General features: G+C 38.9%; 1 protein-coding gene and 1 long non-coding RNA gene across 6 annotated transcripts in view; one reads left to right on the forward strand and one right to left on the reverse strand.

Annotated features, from left to right (window-relative positions):
- Positions 1-272: 272 nt before the first annotated feature.
- LOC129868725 (carotenoid-cleaving dioxygenase, mitochondrial-like) overlaps positions 273-19317 on the reverse strand; it is an 83293-nt gene continuing 64248 nt past the window's right edge. For all 4 annotated transcript variants that reach the window (XM_055942935.1, XM_055942934.1, XM_055942933.1 and 1 more), the window contains 3 exons: positions 14739-14921; positions 4823-4933; positions 273-3221 (listed from right to left, as the gene is read on the reverse strand). In XM_055942935.1, the coding sequence (XP_055798910.1) occupies positions 3105-3221; positions 4823-4933; positions 14739-14921 (411 nt within the window). In that variant the 3' untranslated portion in view covers positions 273-3104. The remainder of the gene's footprint in view (positions 3222-4822; positions 4934-14738; positions 14922-19317) is intronic.
- On the forward strand, positions 11048-19133 carry LOC129868727 (uncharacterized). Of its 2 annotated transcripts, XR_008761801.1 has the most exons (3): positions 11048-11094; positions 14137-14260; positions 14760-19133. It is a non-coding gene; the product is annotated as an uncharacterized LOC129868727 (long non-coding RNA). The 2 variants fall into 2 exon arrangements; XR_008761800.1 differs by lacking the exon at positions 11048-11094 and having other exon boundaries at positions 11283-14260.

A 19317-nucleotide genomic window follows, 5' to 3' on the forward strand; every position in this document is an offset into this window, starting at 1 on the left:
AGGATGACTGAAAACGGAGTTTGTAAACATTTATTGGATTGGAAACAGAGAAACAGGAGAGGCAAGAAGAGTGTGCTGAAGACCCTTGGTCAGATTTCACTTCATGCTCTAAGACTCGCAGTGGTACATAGCGTTCTGGAGGAAGCAGCTTAGACCGTTAGAGCGGCTAGACCACCCCAGGCCACTGGTGGCTTTACTATCAACTGCATTTAATTCCATTTATATATCAATAATATCAATGACTGATAAAGGTCAGAAAACAAATGAGAAACTTTTATAGTATCACTTTTTATTAAAAATGTAGCACAGAACATAGTAAAACAATTTGTATAAAAGTTACAAAAAAATACAAAAGATTGTTACTGGTTAAAGATGCACCCTTGGGATATGCATGCGTAACTTAATGTAAAGTAAGGCATCAGATTCTGCACTGTAAAAAGTAATTAGTTCTGCTAACAATTATTTTATGTGGAAACCAGTTGCCTAGAACCATTTGAGTAACCTAACTCAGAGTATTTCAGTGTTCAATACTTAAAGTAATAAAGTGACATCACCACCCATCTGGTCTTCTTAAGTTGTAAATACTTAACTGTTTAATGTTTTATGATCTTTTTGAAACTAAATTGCATGATGTATTCTGATCTATAACGATTGAAGTTACTTGAACATGGATATTTGTTGTCGTGAATGTACACACTTACAGTCTCTCTCATAGCAGATTTCGAAAAGGAGTTTGATAAAGTACAATTAGAATTTATATATAAATGCAAAGATGACTTAAATTTCGGTGAATCTCTTGTACAATGGGTTAAAGTTATGTACAGCAACCCCAGGTGTAAAATAGTAAATAATGGTTACTTAGAAACTATTGAGCTTTTAAGAGGAGTAAAACAAGGCTGTCCATTGTCTCCCTATATATTTATTATGGCCATCGAAATGCTAGCTATTAAAATTTGATCCAACAAGGACATCAAGGGGTTAGAAATCCAGGGGTTAAAAACAAAAATTTGTCAATGTATGCCGATGACTCAAGTTTTTTCTTAAGTCCGCAATCAGGATCCCTGCACAGTCTCATTGAAGATCTTGATCACTTTTCTAGCCTCTCTGGACTAAAATCTAATTAGGACAAGTGTACCATATTACGTATTGGATCGTTAAAAGTTAGTGTTTACACTACCTTGTAGTTTACCAATAAAATGGGCGGAAGGTGAAGTAGACATACTTGGTATGCATATCTCGAAAACTAAAAATGAACTTACCACAACCAATTTCAATAGAAAGTTAGCAAAAATAGATACGATTCTGCAACCATGAAGAGGTAAATACTTGTCTCTTTATGGAAAAATCACATTGATTAACTCTTTGGTCCTATCACAGTTTACTTACTAATGGCATTGCCTACTCCAGACGACTTGTTTTTTTAAATCATATGAGCAAAAAATATTTCACTTAATTTGGAATGCTAAACCAGACAAAATAATTAATATGCGTTTTGGGGGCAAAAAAAGATTAAATATTAAAGCATTAAACCTCTCACTAAAAGCTTCACTTATACATAGATTATACGTAAAACCAAAATGGTTCTCCAGTAGATTATTAAGAAAGGTTAATCCTTTGTTCAAAAATTGCCTTTATACAGAATACAACTTCTCATTTCCGACTAATTGAAAATGAAACTTTGTTTAAAGTATCGCCCTTTCATAAACAAGCCATACAAAGCTGGTTACAATTTCAATTTTACCTTCCAGAAAAGACAGAACAAATATTATGGTTAAACTCAAATACTGATTAATAAAAAAAAGTTATTTATGGAAAAAATGTTTAAAAAAATTGTATTATATGTATTATTGATATTATGAATAGAAAAAGTGGAGTTAAGTAACATATGCAGCTATCAAAAATATATGGGAATATCTGCTCAATCCAAAGTTACAACCAATTGATTGCAGCAATACCAATGGCAAGGGGAAGAGGGAGAATGTTTGGAACTGGTTTGTCTGCAAGATACTAAAGATATAAAATTGGCTGAAAATGATTGGCATGAATAGAAAAATATACCAGTTTCATTTGAGGGCAAAAATGTTGACCGCTACGCCATACAGGTTGCAAAATAAATGGGAAGAGATTTTCGATGTACCGATTCCATGAAACATGGTATATGAACTGATACAAAAAACAAAATTTGATTCAAGACCGACTTTTTCAATTAAAATTATAATACAAAATTCTTGCCACCAATTTCATGCTATATATATAGGGCATACAACAATCTCAGCACTGTAGATTTTTCTGCGAAGAGATCATTTATTGTGGTATTGCCCCTATGTACAGTAGCTTGTTTTCAATCACAACATTGACTTAACATTAACCTTACAAAGAGCAGTGTTGGGCAATTTGGAAAGCCATTGTCAATCAATCAATAATACAAGAATAATCATAGGGAAGGTTTTCATCTTTAGCTTAAAATCTGTTGATAATATGCGATTAGAAAGGTTCAAAATTCATGTGTGATTAAAGAGCTTGTGTTTGGTAATGTATTATTATTATTATTATTATGTGATTGCTCTATATAAAAGTACCACGTGTGTAAAATGTGTGTAAACAGCGTATTCAGACCCCTTGACTTGAATGGTAAGTAATGCATTGTCATTTTGGAGTCACTTTTATTGGAAATAAGAATAGAATATTTCTAAACACTTCCATTGTACATTAATGTGGATGCTACCATGAATATGGGAAATCCTGAATGAATCGTAAATAATGACAAGTGAGAAAGTTACAGACACACAAAAGACATGCTAACCTCTCACCATTACAATAACAGAGGAGGTTAACATTTTTTGGGGGGGGTATGCTATTTCTGCATCTAACTTTCTCACTCATCATTATTCACAATTCATTCAAGATTATCTGTAATCATGGTAGCATCCATATTTTAACGTATAACGTAGAAGTGATTATAAACATATTCTATTCTTATTTACAATAAAAGTGACTCCATAATGACACAATACATTATTTACCATTCATTTCTATTGGGCACCAAATAATCTGAGGGAGGGAGGAAGAAAGGGATGGGTGATTGTTAGGTCAATAATGCTGATCTAGGTAGTGGGGTTGAAGGTACCATGGAAACCGTAGGGAATATTGACAGGCACCTCGGCTCTCCCCAGCTCCTCCCATGTCTTGGCATCCAGAACCAGGAGGAACGTACTCTTATCCTGCACAGAGAGATGCTTCTAGATTAATCGACATCAACACTGTAGAACATTCTAGATTAACCTCTATCAACACTCTAAAACATTCCAAATGAATCTCTCTTAATAGCATCTCCGTAATGCACGCTTCTGAAATGCTGTAACTTGTGTCTAAAATAACTGAGGTTGCTACCCAGTGAATATCGCCATTTGACCCTAATGAGTGGATGAGAAAGGTGAACAACCTGAACAGACTCGTTGTGTGAATATTATTGATGACAAGTTCCATTTTTATTTTTACGTTGACAATGGTAGTCAAAACCACACTGTTTAAACTTTTTTCACATTTTCTGTAGCCATTTACACTTGTACCCGTATAAGGATAAAAAAAATGGTAGATTTGGACAATGAAAAGCACCTAAATTGAACGCAGCGGCTTTACAGTAACATGCTTTACATGATGTTAGAGCTCAGAGTCTCGCTTCACAGCACTATATATATGAAATATATAGCCAATACATTTTGTATTGAATAACAGTGTAATTTACACTATGATTTCAGTTAGAAAACATTTTCACAATGAAGAGTTAGCCTGTGCTTGTCATAACAAGCTGTTGTTGCAAGGTTGCCATAAAGTGTTTCTTTACATGACTGTTGTAAAACACAGTAGTGAATCTACTCAATAAAAATGATGATGCGGACATCTAGTGGTGACAGTAGGAACTGCATGTTACTGCATAGTTTGAATTTGGTGCAGTTTCAGATTTACTTTGAGACAAAGTTTAATTCATTCAGGCCTTCTTGTTTATTAGTGTGCTTGTGGTGCTTCAGCATCAACACTTCTGCATTCTTATTCTCTGCCAAAAATAGGTACAACTTAAAAATGTGTCTGAGAAGGTAAACTGAACAAGTGTTTTGTATTTATATATACAGTTAATTCTTATTCCACATTGTATTGTTACAGCTTCAATTAAAAATGGATTGAATAGATCTCACCCATCTACACACAATACCCCGTAATGACAAAATGAAAACTTGTTTTGTTTGACATTTTTGCAAATGTATTATATTAAATAAAGACATCTAATTTACATATGTATTCACACCCGAGTCAATACATGTTAGAATCAGCTTTGGCAGCGATTACAAAGGTGAGTCTTTATCGGCAAGTCTCTAAGAGCTTTGCACACCTGGATTGTACAATATTTGCATATTATTTTATTATTTTATTCTTTAAGCTCTGTCAAGTTGGTTAGATTTTCAAGACAATTTAAGTCAATATTGTAACTAGGCCACTCAGGAACATTCAATGTCATCTTGGTAAGCAACTCCAGTGTATGGTTATGGTCCTGCTGAAAGGTGAATTTGTCTTCCAGTGTCTGTTGGAAAGCAGACTGAACCAGGAATATGTTATACCCTGGGTTGTCCTGAACAGAACAGCCTGTTTGTTTTATTGTGAGGAAAATTTGCTACAGACCACACATCAGAATGCACTCATGACTCCATTCTATGCACACCAAAATTACGATCTGCTTCTCTGAATTTCCTTGTGAAAGCCTAACACTAAGATCATATTTTATCATTTCGCTAGTCATGTGTGCGATATAATGACCCATGACCTTTACCTCAGTGGGCGTGACCACCACGGACAAGATGACCCCATCATCCTCCTCCACGGCGTCCGGCGAGGGGACGAACACAGGTTCTGAGGGGAACAAACCCTTCTGGTACCACACCTTGAGACAGAGAGAGAGTAGAGATGCAAACTGGGACGCCAAAAGGTAAACATGGGCAATCTTTGAAAAAGTGAAAGATAATACTTTTTTTCTTCAGAGAACAACATAACATAAGTACATAATATACATTTTATTAGTCTCATTACTCCTAACTTCCCAAAACACAATAGACAGAGAAAATAGTGTCCCGGGGAACGGGGGAGTTGGGCTCTTTGGTCTGCGTTTAAGGTTTATCATGACATGCAACGATAATCTCAGTCTTCCCAGAGAGGAATACATAAGGCACAATGACATCTTTTTTTTTTGCCAAATTACTTTTTGTCGGTTTTGTTTTTCCAGGTTTGGGATTTTTTTCTGATTTTCACGCTCGTAATCACACATTTTTAATAGAAACAAAACCAAATTGGAAGTTCTAAGTCCACAACAATGCTTAAACCTTAGAGATCAAATTAAAATTACAAGAGGGGATTGGTCATAAACCCTCAAAGTTCAATAATGGGGCTAAAATGGCGGCCATCTTGGTCAGAGAGAAATCCAAAAACGAATCTAACGTATGGCAGTAACGCATATGTGATGCATTTCCTGCTTTTACTTATGCAGGAAAATAAAAGTAAGGCATGTGATGTATCAGAAATTGTGTATTAGAATTATAGTTAACGTAAAAAATTTAATTTGATTTTAAAGTCAGTTTATATGGGTTTTATACACATTTCCTGTATAAATTGCCTCTAAAAAACATGTAAACATACCATAAATGTCTCACATTTTTTTTCTTGAAAAGCTGTGAATGCTATTATATAATACAATATTAGTACTTGTTGCATTTACAATTTGTCTAAGATCTATCATCAACTGATTTCAGAAAGCAGTGCAGCTAACTCTCACACACTGGGCGTGAGACACGTATTTGACCTTTACACTCTCACACGCATTGATTTATATCCGGTGCTATATGCTGCTATATCGGTCCGCTAATACAGAAGAAGTAAAGGGCCCATTGTTATTTCATAGTTTTGCTGGCTTCACTATTATTCTACAATGTAGAAAATTGTAAAAATTCAAGAAAAATCCTTGAATGAGTGTCCAAACTTTTGACTGGTACTGTGTACACTACTGTTCAAAAGTTTGGGGTCCCTTTGGGGTCCTTGTTTTGAAAGAAAAGCACATTTTGTGTCCATTAAAATAACAAAATTGATCAGAAATACAGGTTAGACATTGTTAGTGTTATCAATGACTATTGTAACTGGAAGCGGCTGATTTTTCATGGAATATCTACATAGGCGTACAGAGGCCCATTATCAGCAACCATCACTCCTGTGTTCCAATGGCACGTTCTGTTAGCTAATCCAAGTTTATAATTTTAAAAGGCTAATTGATCATTATAAAACCCTTTTACAATTATGTTAGCACAGCTGAAAACTGTTGTTCAGATTAAAGAAGCAATAAAACTGGCCTTCTTTATACTAGTTGAGTATCTGGAGAACGAGCATTTGTTGGTTCGATTACAGGCTCAAAATGTCCAGAAACAAAAAAACTTCCTTCTGAAACTCGTCAGTCTATTCTTGTTCTGAGAAATGAAGGCTATTCCATGCAAGAAATTGCCAAGAAACTGAAGATCTCGTACAACGCTGTGTACTACTCCCGTCACAGAACAGTGCAATCTGGCTCTAACCAGAATAGAAAGAGGAGTGGGAGGCCCCGGTGCACAACCTAGCAAGAGGATAAGTACATTACAGTGTCTAGTTTGAGATACAGACGCCTCACAAGTCCTCAAATGGCAGCTTCAGTAAATAGTACCTGCAAAACACCAGTCTCAACGTCAACAGTGAAGAGGCGACTTTGGGTTGCTGGCCTTCTAGGTAAAGTTGCAAAGAAAAAGCCATAGCTCAGACTGGCCAATAAAAAGAAAAGATTACGATGGGCAAAAGAACAGGGACACTGGACAGAGGAAGATTGGAAAACAGTGTTATGGACAGACGAATCTAAGTTTGAAGTGTTCAGATCACAAAGAAGAACATTCGTGAGATGCAGAAAAAATGAAAATATGCTGGAGGAGTGCTTGATGCCATCTGTCAAGCATGGTGGAGGCAATGTGATGGTCTGGGGGTGCTTTGGTGGTGTTAAAGTGGGAGATTTGTACAGGGTAAACGGGATCTTGAAGAAAGAAGGCTATCACTCCATTTTGCAACGCCATGCCCTTTGGCGCTTAATTGGAGCCAATTTCCTCCTACAAAACGACAATGACCCAAAGCATAGCTCCAAACTATGCAATAACTATTATGGAAGAAGCAGTCAGCTGGTATTCTGTCTATAATAGAGTGGTCAGCACAGTCACCGGATCTCAACCCTATTGAGCTGTTGTGGGAGCAGCTTGACGTATGGTGGAGGCAGGGCTTTCTCCTATAGAGCTCCATTTTTATGGAATGGTCTGCCTACCCATGTGAGAGACGCAGACTCGGTCTCAACCTTTAAGTCTTTATTGAAGACTCATCTCTTCAGTAGGTCCTATGATTGAGTGTAGTCTGGCCCAGGAGTGTGAAGGTGAACGGAAAGGCACTGGAGCAACGAACCGCTCTTGCTGTCTCTGCCTGGCCGGTTCCCCTCTCTCCACTGGGATTCTCTGCCTCTAACCCTATTATAGGGGCTGAGTCACTGGCTTACTGGTGCTCTTCCATGCCGTCCCTAGGAGGGGTGCGTCACTTGAGTGGGTTGAGTCACTGACGTGATCTTCCTGTCTGGGTTGGCGCCCCCCTGGGTTGTGCCGTGGCAGAGATCTTTGTGGGCTATACTCGGCCTTGTCTCAGGATGGTAAGTTGGTGGTTGGAGATATCCCTCTAGTGGTGTGGGGCCTGTGCTTTGGCAAAGTGGGTGGGGTTATATCCTGCCTGTTTGGCCCTGTCAGGGGGTATCGTCAGATGGTGTCTCCCGACCCCTCCTGTCTCAGCCTCCAGTATTTATGCTGCAGTAGTTTGTGTTGGGGGGCTAGGGTCAGTCTGTTATATTTGGAGTATTTCTCAGGACTACCTGGCTTGATGCCTCAGGACTACCTGGCTTGATGACTCCTTGCTGTTCCCAGTCCACCTGGCCGTGCTGCTGCTCCTGTTTCAACCGTTCTGCCTGCGGCTATTGAACCCTGACCTGTTCACCAGACGTGCTACCTTTCCCAGACCTGCTGTTTTCAACTCTCTAGAGACAGCAGGAGCAGTAGAGATACTCTGAACGATCGTCTATGAAAAGCCAACTGACATTTACTCCTGAGGTGCTGACCTGTTGCACCCTCAACAACCACTGTGATTATTATTATTTGACCCTGCTGGTCATCTATGAACATTTGAACATCTTGGCCATGTTCTGTTATAATCTCCACCCGGCACAGCCAGAAGAGGACTGGCTTCATAGCGTGGTTCCTCTCTCGGTTTCTTCCTAGGTTCTGGCCATTTTAGGGAGTTTTTCCTAGCCACTATGCTTCTACATCTGCATTGCTTGCTGTTTGGGGTTTTAGGCTGGGTTTCTGTACAGCACTTTGTGACATCAGCTGATGTAAGAAGGGCTTCATAAATACATTTGATTTGAACTAGAATGCCAAAGGTCTGCAAGCTGTAATTTCTGCAAATGGAGGATTCTATGACAAAAGCAAAGTTTGAAGGACACTATTATTTCAATTAAAAATCATTATTTATAACCTTGCCAATGTCTTGACTATATTTCCTAGTCATTCTGCAACTAATTTCACGTATGCTTTCATGGAAAACAAGGACATTTCTAATTGACCCCAAACTTTTGAACGGTAGTGTATGTATATATTTCCTGAGTTTTTTAAATATTTCCTTAATTTAGGACAGACACTTCAAATCTTTGTTTCTTATGATTTATTTTTGGATGTCCCTTTTGCCATTCATGAATGCTGATGTAAAAAGGGCTTTATAAATACATTTGATTGATATAGTTATACTATAGTTTATCAACGTTTTAAAGAATTTTAAGTTAGGATAGCATGAACCTGTGAATGTTTGAAAGGATAAATGATTGTTGCTATTATATGCAAACTCATGCATATTTGAGTAGTTATAAGTTATAGCACAGACCAGAGCTAGACCAGAGCTAGTGAGAGCCAGAGCTAATGTAGCTAGCTACACCCAGTACCTGAGCTGAACCAGAGCTTGGGCAGCCCAGAGCTAGACCAGAGCTAGTGCGAGCCAGAGCTAATGTAGCTAGCTACACCCAGTACCTGAGCTGAACCAGAGCTTGGGCAGACCAGAGCAGTAGTTGTGTGGTTGTGATCAGTAGTTGTGGTCTGTAGTTGTCAGTAGTTGTGGTGATTCGATGTGTGGTCAGAAGTTGTGTGGTTGTGGTCACTAGATGTTTTCAGCAGTTTTGTGGATGTGGTCAGAAGTTGTGTGGTTGTGGTCATTAGCGGTCAGCTGTTTTGTGGTCAGTCGTTGTGGTTCAGTAGTTGAATGGTCAGTAGTTGTGTGGTCAGAAGTTGTGTGGTTGTGGTCAGTAGTTGAATGGTTGGTAGTTGTGTGGTTAGAAGTTGTGTGGTTTGGTCAATAATTGTGGTCAGCAGTTTTGTTCAGTAGTTGTGTAGTTGTGGTCAGTAATTGTGATGTCAGTAGTTGTGTGGTTGTGGTCTGTAGTTGTGTGGTTCAGTTGAGTGGTTGTGGTCAGTAATTGTGGTCCCTCTTCACCCGTGTCATAAGAAACGTATCTGTGACAACAGTTACCACTCATACTAACATATTATTTGTTAAACAACAATTACAGTCCATCCAATTCTAATTTAAAATACATTTGAACTTTCCACTAATAATAATGTAAAATATCCTATAGTCTTTTTTTTACCTTTATTTAACTAGGAAAGTCAGTTTAGAACAAATTCTTATTTTCAATGACAGCCTAGGAACAGTGGGTTAACTGCCTTGTTCCAACAGTATGTATTTTTTTTTCTTTTTTTTTTTCTCAACAGTCTTGAAGGAGTTCCCACATATTCTGAGCACTTGTTGGCTGCTTTTCCTTCACTTTGCGGTCCGATTCATCCCAAACCATCTCAATTTGGTTGAGGTCGGGGGATTGTAGAGGCCAGGTCATCTAATGCAGCACTCCATCACTCTCCTTCTTGGTAAAATAGCCTTTACACAGCCTGGAGGGGTGTTGGGTCATTGTCCAGTTGAAAAACAAATTATAGTCCCACTAAGCACAAACCAGATGGGATGGGGTTTTGCATGCTTTACAGTGGGAAATACATATGCAGAGATCACCTGTTCACGCACACCGCATCTCACAAAGGAACCAAAAATCTCCAATTTGGACTCCAGACCAACGGACAAATTTCCACCGGTATAATGTCTATTGCTCATGTTTCTTGGCCCAAGCAAGTCTCTTCTTATTATTGTGGTCCTTTGGTAGTGGTTTCTTTGCAGCAATTCAACCATGAAGGCCTGATTCACACAGTCTCATCTGAACAGTTAAACTATGTGAATCATTTATTTGGGCTTCGATTTCTGAGGCTGGTAACTAATGAACTTATCCTTTGCAGTAGAGGTAACTAGGTTTTCCATTCCTGTGGCAGTCCTCATGTGAGCCAGTTTCATCATAGCGCTTGATGGTTTTTGCGACTAAACTTGAAGAAACTTTAATTGTTCTTGAAATGTTCCATATTGACTGACCTTCATGTCTTAAAGTAATGATGGACTGTCGTTTCTCTTTGCCCAGTTGAGCTGTTCTTGCCATAATATGGACTTGGTCTTTTACCAAATAGGGTTATCTTCTGTATACCCCCTACCCTGTCACAACACAACTGATTGGCTCAAACCCATTAAGAAGTTAAGAAATTCCACAAATTAACTTTTAAGAAGGCACACCTGTTAATTGAAATGCATTCCAGGTGACTACCTCATGAAGCTGGTTGAGAGAATGTCAAGAGTGTGCAAAGCTGTCATCAAGTTAAAGGGTGTCTATTTGAAGAATCTCAAATATAAAATAAATGTATTTACAATGTAGAAAATTATAAAAATAAAGAAAAACCCTTGAATGAGTAGCTGTTCTAAAAACTTTGACCGGTATTGTATGTCTTCTTGTTTTCCACTCTAAGAGCTGATTCTGTCTCTCCAACATCAAATACTCTGACGTAGAAGTCCGTCACTGGCCGCGGGCAGCATTTGGTACTTTAACGCACGCACACATTCATCACTCCTCCCTGCTCCGTTATCAGATAAGTTAATGTGGGTCGACACACAAGTTAACTTCAATGTCTTACTACATACATTTCACACTTATGTCAGTGTTCATATTTAATATATGCAATATTTATTATACTTATCGATGTTGTGGATGAGCGCTTTGTTTGTTTGTTCTGTTCCTCTCTCTCTCCATCTCTGTAGTTTCCGGGTATGCTGGAAAAGGACCCGAGCTAAGGGAATGGGCTGACTTTGTAGTGCCTGTCCCAAATGGCTCATTAATGTAAATGGGCATATTGAAAGACACTGTCAGTAGTGATGTCATTTTGTAAATGTTATGTTGTGATATTGTTTCAAAACCCTGTTGCAATTAGTATGTTTAGTTAAAGGGAAAATGTAGGTTTGTATAGGTAATTGCTTAATTAATTAGTGTTAATTGTTCTGAGGGGAGGGGCTAGCCCTACAAAAGGAGCCTCTCTTTCAGTTCATGGGGAGGCATTTTGGATTGAGCTGTGGATGGGGTAGCATTGTTTTTAGCTGGCCCATATGGTATATGTTTGATGGCAGTACTGTTGTTTTTGTTCCGGAATCACTTTGTAAATAAACACCCTTGCACTGAAGAACTTTTGTGGCTCCGCCATCTTTTTATTTTGATAGAGGTTAGGTTTTCCAGTTTAGCCTTCTGGCATACTCTACGTGACATACTCAATGTGAATCTGAAGGCTGGCACCCTGAACCTGAGCTGGTGTGGCCGGACAGTAAAGGAGTCAATCTCAAATGTGAAAACTGTTTTAGGGTGTGTAGACTTTCACTAGGCCATTGATTCTTGAAGAAATTAAGTTATACATTCTTGTCGAGCTTAGTTTAACTGTTCTTCCTTATCAGAACCAAATATAGGCCTGTAACTGAAAACACTGTATAGACTTAAAACATGGTTCAAACTTTAAGTCCTTGCATCCATAGCTCCTATATGTTAATGGTCAGTGCTAACACAGATCCTTGGGACATCCCTATCCTAAACGATAACCCTAACCTTAACTCTTACTGTAATCTTACACATAACCAAATCCCTTACCAAACCTTAAACATTTTAACAATGGGGTAGGGATGTCCAAAGGATGCTGAATAGCATGGACCGTATGTTTATTTTCTGAGATCTGTGTCCATGAATACTGGGCAGGGGCACAAGATGGGAGTCTGGTGTGAGAGAGACAGTGGCCTGGCCATAGAATTAGGAATAATAATTCTATGACATAGCCTGACAATAGATCACAGAAAAGAGTTATATTCCGAGGGAAATTGATCCCAGGCCTTTGTGGCCCAGAGTTGCCCATCCCTGACCTAGAATTGTGAAATTCTGTGCATAGTTCCCTCTTCGCACAAGGAACACATTTGCCTCAAGGACCCACAAAGTCTGCCATGATGGATTTTCTGCCCATTTGAATTTCTGAAAAACACATCTCCTTCGGAGCCACAGGGCCGATCTGGATGAAACTTGATATATGGCATCTATGGCTAAATGTCTTTCAATGCAATATTTTCCAGACTAGTATGTCAAACAACTGACCAATAACCATTAATGTGGCATGGTCTGGCACATAAATGCATATAAATCAGACAGACATTTGTATTGTAACCAAACTTGGTAAACATGTTCTTAACCCTGTCAAGACTCAACATATGCAAGCAGATTTAGATTGACCACACGGTGGCGCTACAACAGGCACATATTTATCTCTTTGGATCTGTTTGACTCAGTGCTGAAATTGAAAACCTCTGGTTATTGTGATGTGTTGATGTGCTTCCCATTTGAGGTCTGGATTGTGATTCCTATGATTTTTGTGTGGTGTCAAAATCTGAATGATTGTTGCAACAACTTATTTTGGTCTTCTTTCTGTTATTCAAAAGGTGCTGTCAGGAGAAACAAATTGATACCATTTCATCCTTCCACTCTCACCTGGTTGTTAGTTCTATCAGTTAAGTTGCTTGAGAAGTGGACTTATTGTTAATTTTATTTGTTTGATTGCTATGCAGCCTGGCAATGTTCTTATCCCTTGCTTGCTAGCTAGCCATCTGTGGCTGATACAGTCAAGTCAACGCTGCAGATACAGTGCATTCGGAAAGTATTCAGACACCTTGACTTTTTCCAAGATTTTTTACATTACAGCCTTATTCTAAATTGATCAAATTCGAATTTTTATCATCAATCTACACACAATACCCAATAATGACAAAGCAATAACAGGTTTTGGGGAATTTTTGCAAATGTATATATTTCAGTTGTTTTATACATCACATTTACGCAACTATTCAGACCCTTTACTCAGTACTTTGTTGCAGTTCTTTGGCAGCGATTACAGCCTTGAGTATAACATTACAAGCATAGCGCACCTGAATTTGAGGAATTTCAACCATTCATGAATGCAGATCCTCTCAAACTCTATCAGGTTCGATGGGGAGTGTCACTGCACAGCTATTTTCAGGTCTTTCCGTAGCTGTTTGATCAGGTTCAAGTCCGGGATCTAGCAGGGCCACTCAAGGACATTCAGAGACTTGATCCGAAGTCACTCCTGTCTTGGCTGTGTGCTTAGGGTCGTTGTCCTGTTGGAAGGTGAACCTTCGCTCCAGTCTGAGGTCCTGAGCCCTCTGGAGCAGGTTTTCATGTACTTTGCTCCGTTAATCTTTGCCTTGATCCTGACTAGTCTCCCAGTCCCTCCTGCTGAAAAATATTCCCACACCATGATGCTGCCACCACCATGCTTCACCGTAGGGATGGTTCCAGGTTTCCTCCTGTTGTAACGCTTGGTGTTCAGGCCAAAGAGTTCAATCAGACCATAGAATCTAGTTTCTGATGGTCTGAGTCTCAAAACATTAGAAAAATGATTATGTGTGGATACGGTGGGAACATGTGGATCTGAGCAAGTGTGATGGCATTAATGTTGGTAAATGCTAAGTCGTCTATTGTTTTTGTCAATTATGTTTTTGATTGTTAAATATTTAATTCATTGTTTGTCTGCTTTACTACAGATTGCTCAGAACTTTTGCATTTCAAACCCAGACTGCTTGGGGAAACTCACTGATAACTGGATCATGGTCTTCGAGGACAAAAAACTGAGAGAAGCAAGCCCAAGATCTTCTCTTCGAAGTGCAGGTACAATTTGAAATGACCGTGCTGTTGGTGCCTCAGATGCCAATTAATGTTTTGACTGAAACAATCAAGTAATAACGTTACAGCATGATTGTAGTCGGTTTACTAACACGTTAGTTCTATTAGCTATGCTGACTATGACGTTACTTCAGCTAATATGGTAACAGCGATGTAAGCTGTGTGTAGGAGTTTGGCTTGGAAAGTTTTTTTTTGCCTGGTCACATACAGCTGATGTGTTGTACATTGAACTCCACAAGTGAAGGGAAGAGGTGAAAGGAGGAGAGTGCATAATGTATACAAATTGGCTGCTATGAAACTAAACTGTTTCGGGTGATCAGAGGTATATTCATTCTGCCAATTCTGTTGAAAAACGTTTCTTAAACAGAAGTGAACGGAACAAAACGGGGATAAACATACCTGAATTTGTCCAAAAGAAACTCTCTCTGTGACAGAGTAGCATTACTTTTGTTACAAAACTCACCTTGACTTTCTTTCCCTCCAGGTCAATCTTGAGGAGTGAGTCTCCCACCAGGTGCCTGAAGCCACAGCCGTAGAAGTAGCGATAGGGCCGCGTGTTGAACTTGCTGTAGTTGATCTGGGGGAACTCCAGACCTCCGTACTCATAAAGGTCCTCTCCATGGAGATCCTCAAACTGGCACACCACCTGACCAGGACACAAAGAGATCAAGCTGAACAAGAGTTGATAAAAGGTAAAAGCCGGCAACTTAATTCCCTTCAATAATTTAAAGAAAGCTGACACTTTTCAACACAAGCTCCTTCATCAGTGATTGAGTGGCTATTTACGTTTTCCACAGAAGTGTAAATGTACTGTAATGGTAATTGTCAAAATAAAGGAAACACTTGAGTAAATGATCATATCAAATACATCACTGGAACGCCCAATAAGGTGTTTACATGTCCAAATAATATGAAAGATTGCTCAAAACCAGATGTTTTAATCGGTGTATGCTTACTTTGATTTTGACCTTACGCTGATTAAGATAAGCAGAGTAAGGTGTTTACATTACTATAATCTATATATATATATGTATAATCTGCCTGCTGACATAATCAGAACAGGGGGTTTAAAGCGTGTGTGTCTCAGTCGCCAGAGTTGTGTACTACGAGCAAGCTAAATCTACTCAGGCTTTTATAAAGCTAGACCACTTCAGTTAGCTTCACATTCCAGGTCAGGCTTCATCCGCATTATGACAGTGGATATTGCTCGCCCGCCTGCCACTAACTCTAACAGGCTTGTAACTGCGCGTGCATGTCACACATGGCTAGTCAAACGCCAGACTCTTCATTGAGACAATTAATCCATGGGTGAGTCAGTGCCATATTTTTGCAAATTCAGCAGGCTATGGTGTGAAATAAGCTTTTAGATGTTTCGTCTTTATTTTATTGCGTATCATTAATGCAGTCTTTGATGCGCAAGCACCTTTTTTCCCCCCTAATTCATCTTCTATCTGTGGAACAGCTTTTTGTGTTGTGTCCATAGACATATAATCCATAGAAGGGTTTTGGAAACTCTAACCCTTCTTTAATCACGCCCTAACCTTAGAGAGCGTTTTTTATGTCTCTTTTTGGTTTGGTCAGGGTGTGATTTGGGTGTGCATTCTATGTCCTTTACTTCTATGATTTTGTGTTTCTATGTTTTGGCCGGGTATGGTTCTCAATCAGGGACAGCTGTCTGTCATTGTCTCTGATTGGGAACCATACTTAGATAGCCCTTTTTCCCTCCTTTCAGGGTGGGTAGTTGACTTGTGTTTGTGGCACTTAGCTTAAGCTTCACGGTTGTTTTGTTGGCGTCATTCCAAAATAAAGGATAATGTATGCTCATCACGCTGCACTTTGGTCTTCTTCCAGCATCGGTTGTGACACCCTGGCAATTTGACTGTACACTAGCAATGTCTGCAAGTCTTGACGTGAAAGGGAACTGCCATCTATGGATTATAAACTGTGTTTACAGACATTAGGAACATCTTCCTAGTATTGAGTTGGACCCCCTTTTGACCACAACAGCCTCAATTCTTTGTGTCAAGTTGGCTGGATGTCCTTTGGGTGGTGGACCAATGTTGATAAAAATGGGAAACTGTTGAGTGTGAAAAAACCAGCAGCATTGCAGTTCTTGACACACACAAACCAGTACGCTTGGCATCTGCTACCACACCCTGTTCAAAAGCACAATATTTTGTCTTGCCCATTCACTCTCTGAATGGCACACATACACAATCCATGTCTCAAGGCTTAAAAACTCTTCTTTAATCTGTCTCCTCCCCTTCATCCACACTGATTGAAGTGGATTTACAGGTGACATCAATAAGGGATCAAAGTATTCACCTGGCCAGTCTGTCATGAAAAGAGCAGGTGTTCCTAATGTTTGGTCACTCAGTGAGTACAGTTACATGCACACAATAATATGAATATTGTGGATAGTCAGATTAATATAATAGTTTGTTTAAAATCTTTACATGCTTTGCAAGAAGAACGATTTACATAATAGCCCTGTTTACATGCTCACATCTGAAAACAGGCAACCTGATGGGACTTAAATAAATGCAGAAAATCACCAATCAAAATACCCTTTCTGCCACAGCGACCATGCTATTTTTGCAAAGTATTTTTTATTCTGAGTTCAGACATATAAAGTTTCTATGTGAAAATTATTTCTAATATGCATAAGCCCGCACATAAGGAGGCTTGCGCTACTGGTGCTGGCAGATATGCTAATCAAATACACCACTGGAACACCAATTAAGCTGTTTACATGTATTAATAATTTGAAAGAAAATGAGGTGTTTAAATCGACGTGTGCTTACTTCCATTTTGAATTTAAACCGATTAAGATAAGAGTTAAGTATTTACATGACTATTGCCATACTCAGCCTACTGCCATAATTTAGTTTATTATAAAATGATTAGTGTGCATGTAAACATACTCAGTGTATGGCTATGGTTGGTTACGGTTGTCAGTTTTGCCTTTCACAGATTTCTAAATACAATCGTTGGAAAAATGTACTGCTTGGAAAGCAAATGCCGTTATTATACTAAATGTGTAAAGTGATAGTTATTTTAACATTACTATTATTTTACACACCAAAAAACATGTGATTTTAAATATTTTATTAATCAGTCGTCATCCTCAAATTAAGGGTATGATGACACAATCTTTGCGAGAGGGAGGGTATCTGATATAATTGGTCCTCAACTCAGTCACTTCATTCAGGATAAATGGAGTTAGCCTTGAGTTATCCTACCCGAAGCAGGTTAGTTCCGAAGGTTTCGTTGCCATAGAAATGTACCTGGCTAAAAGGTGAGCAACTTTTGTGGTACCAGTATCCCAAGTTGTACTCAAGAGTTGACAAAAGTTACCGTGCTAACTCCTCAAACCTGATTCATAGTGTTGGGATCTGATCTCAACCCAATTGAACACTTTATGGGAGATTCTGGAGTGGCGCCTGAGACAGCGTTTTCCACCACCCTCAGCAAAACACCAAATGTGGCAATTAATCCTGAAAGAATGGTGTTGTATCCCTTCAATAGAGTTCCGGACACATCTATACCAAGGTGCATTGAAGATGTTCTGGCGACTCGTGGTGGCCCAACACCCCATTTAAGAAACGTTATATTGATGTATCCTTTATTTTGGCAGTTACCTGTATATCATAACTGTCTCCACACTAGGGTTGAATGGCAGGAACCTGGTTACCGAGATTTACCGGGATTTACCGCCCAAAACACTCCCTTTTCCCGGGATAAATAACTCAGAGAAACAGGTAAATTATAACAAGTTATTATAATAAATTATTATAACACCTGTGCTCCTCAGGCCTCTACTTAGAAAACTGTCCTTTCTTATACCAAAAGACTATGCGAAGAGGGATGCAAGTTCTTTTTTTGCTGAATGTTAAAAACAGCAGCCCAATAGAAATCATAGGTAATTTGAAAGAGTGAACGCGCGATGGCGGAAGGCTATATCATTTATTTATTCAGACCCATAACCTTTCAATCTGGAATATGAATGAGAGGCTTCCATTATAGAACACCCTCTGACATTACCCAAGTAATCTCATGCCCTGACCATAGAGAGCTTTTTATTCTCTATGTTGGTTAGGTCGGGGTGTGACTAGGGTGGGCTATCTAGGTTATTATATATCTATGTTGGCCTGGTATGGTTCCCAATCAGAGGCAGCTGTTTATCGTTGTCTCTGATTTGGATCATATTTAGGCAGCCATTTCCCCATTGTGCTTTGTGGGATCTTGTCTATGTCTAGTTGCCTGCAAGCACTACATTTGCGTCACGTTTCGTTTGGCGCTTTATTGTTTTCTGTGTGTTTCACTTCCAAATAAAAAGGATGGAACCATACCACGCTGCATTTTGGTCCGATTCATATTACAACGATCGTGACAAGTAAAGCCACAACACGTACGTTTTTCCAGCAGAAGACTATGTTCGATAATGTCAAAGCTGCACTGAAGTCTAACAAGACAGCCCCCACAATCATTTTGTCATCAATTTCTCTCAGCCAATCATCAGTCATTTGTGTAAGTGCCGTGCTTGTTGAGTGTCCTTCCCTATATGCATGCTGAAAGTATGTTCTCAATTTGTTTACTGTGAAATAGTATTGTATCTGGTCAAACACTATTTTTTCCTCAAGTTTACTAAGGGGTGGTAACAGGCAAGAGTGTGCAGAGCTGTCATCAAGGCAAAGGGTGGCTACTTTGAATAATCTAAAATCAAAAATATATTATATTTGTTTAACACTTTTTTGGTTACTACATGATTCCATATGTATTCTTTTATAGTTTTTCATGTTTTCATTATTATTCTACAATGAAGAAATCTGTAAAAATAAAGAACAACCCGAATGAGTATGTGTGTCCAAAATTTTGACTGGTACTGTATATATTTGTTTGTCTGTAGGTCATATATGTGATGGAGCTATAGTACTTGGAATAAGTCCAATCTTTCAACTGTAATGTTGAGAACCACTATCATGTTGCAAAAAACTGTCAACAACCAGACTTGGCAGGGGAACGGTTCCAGAGCATGTAGA

Source organism: Salvelinus fontinalis, chromosome 13 (assembly GCF_029448725.1).
Source record: "Salvelinus fontinalis isolate EN_2023a chromosome 13, ASM2944872v1, whole genome shotgun sequence".
NCBI lineage: Eukaryota > Metazoa > Chordata > Actinopteri > Salmoniformes > Salmonidae > Salvelinus > Salvelinus fontinalis.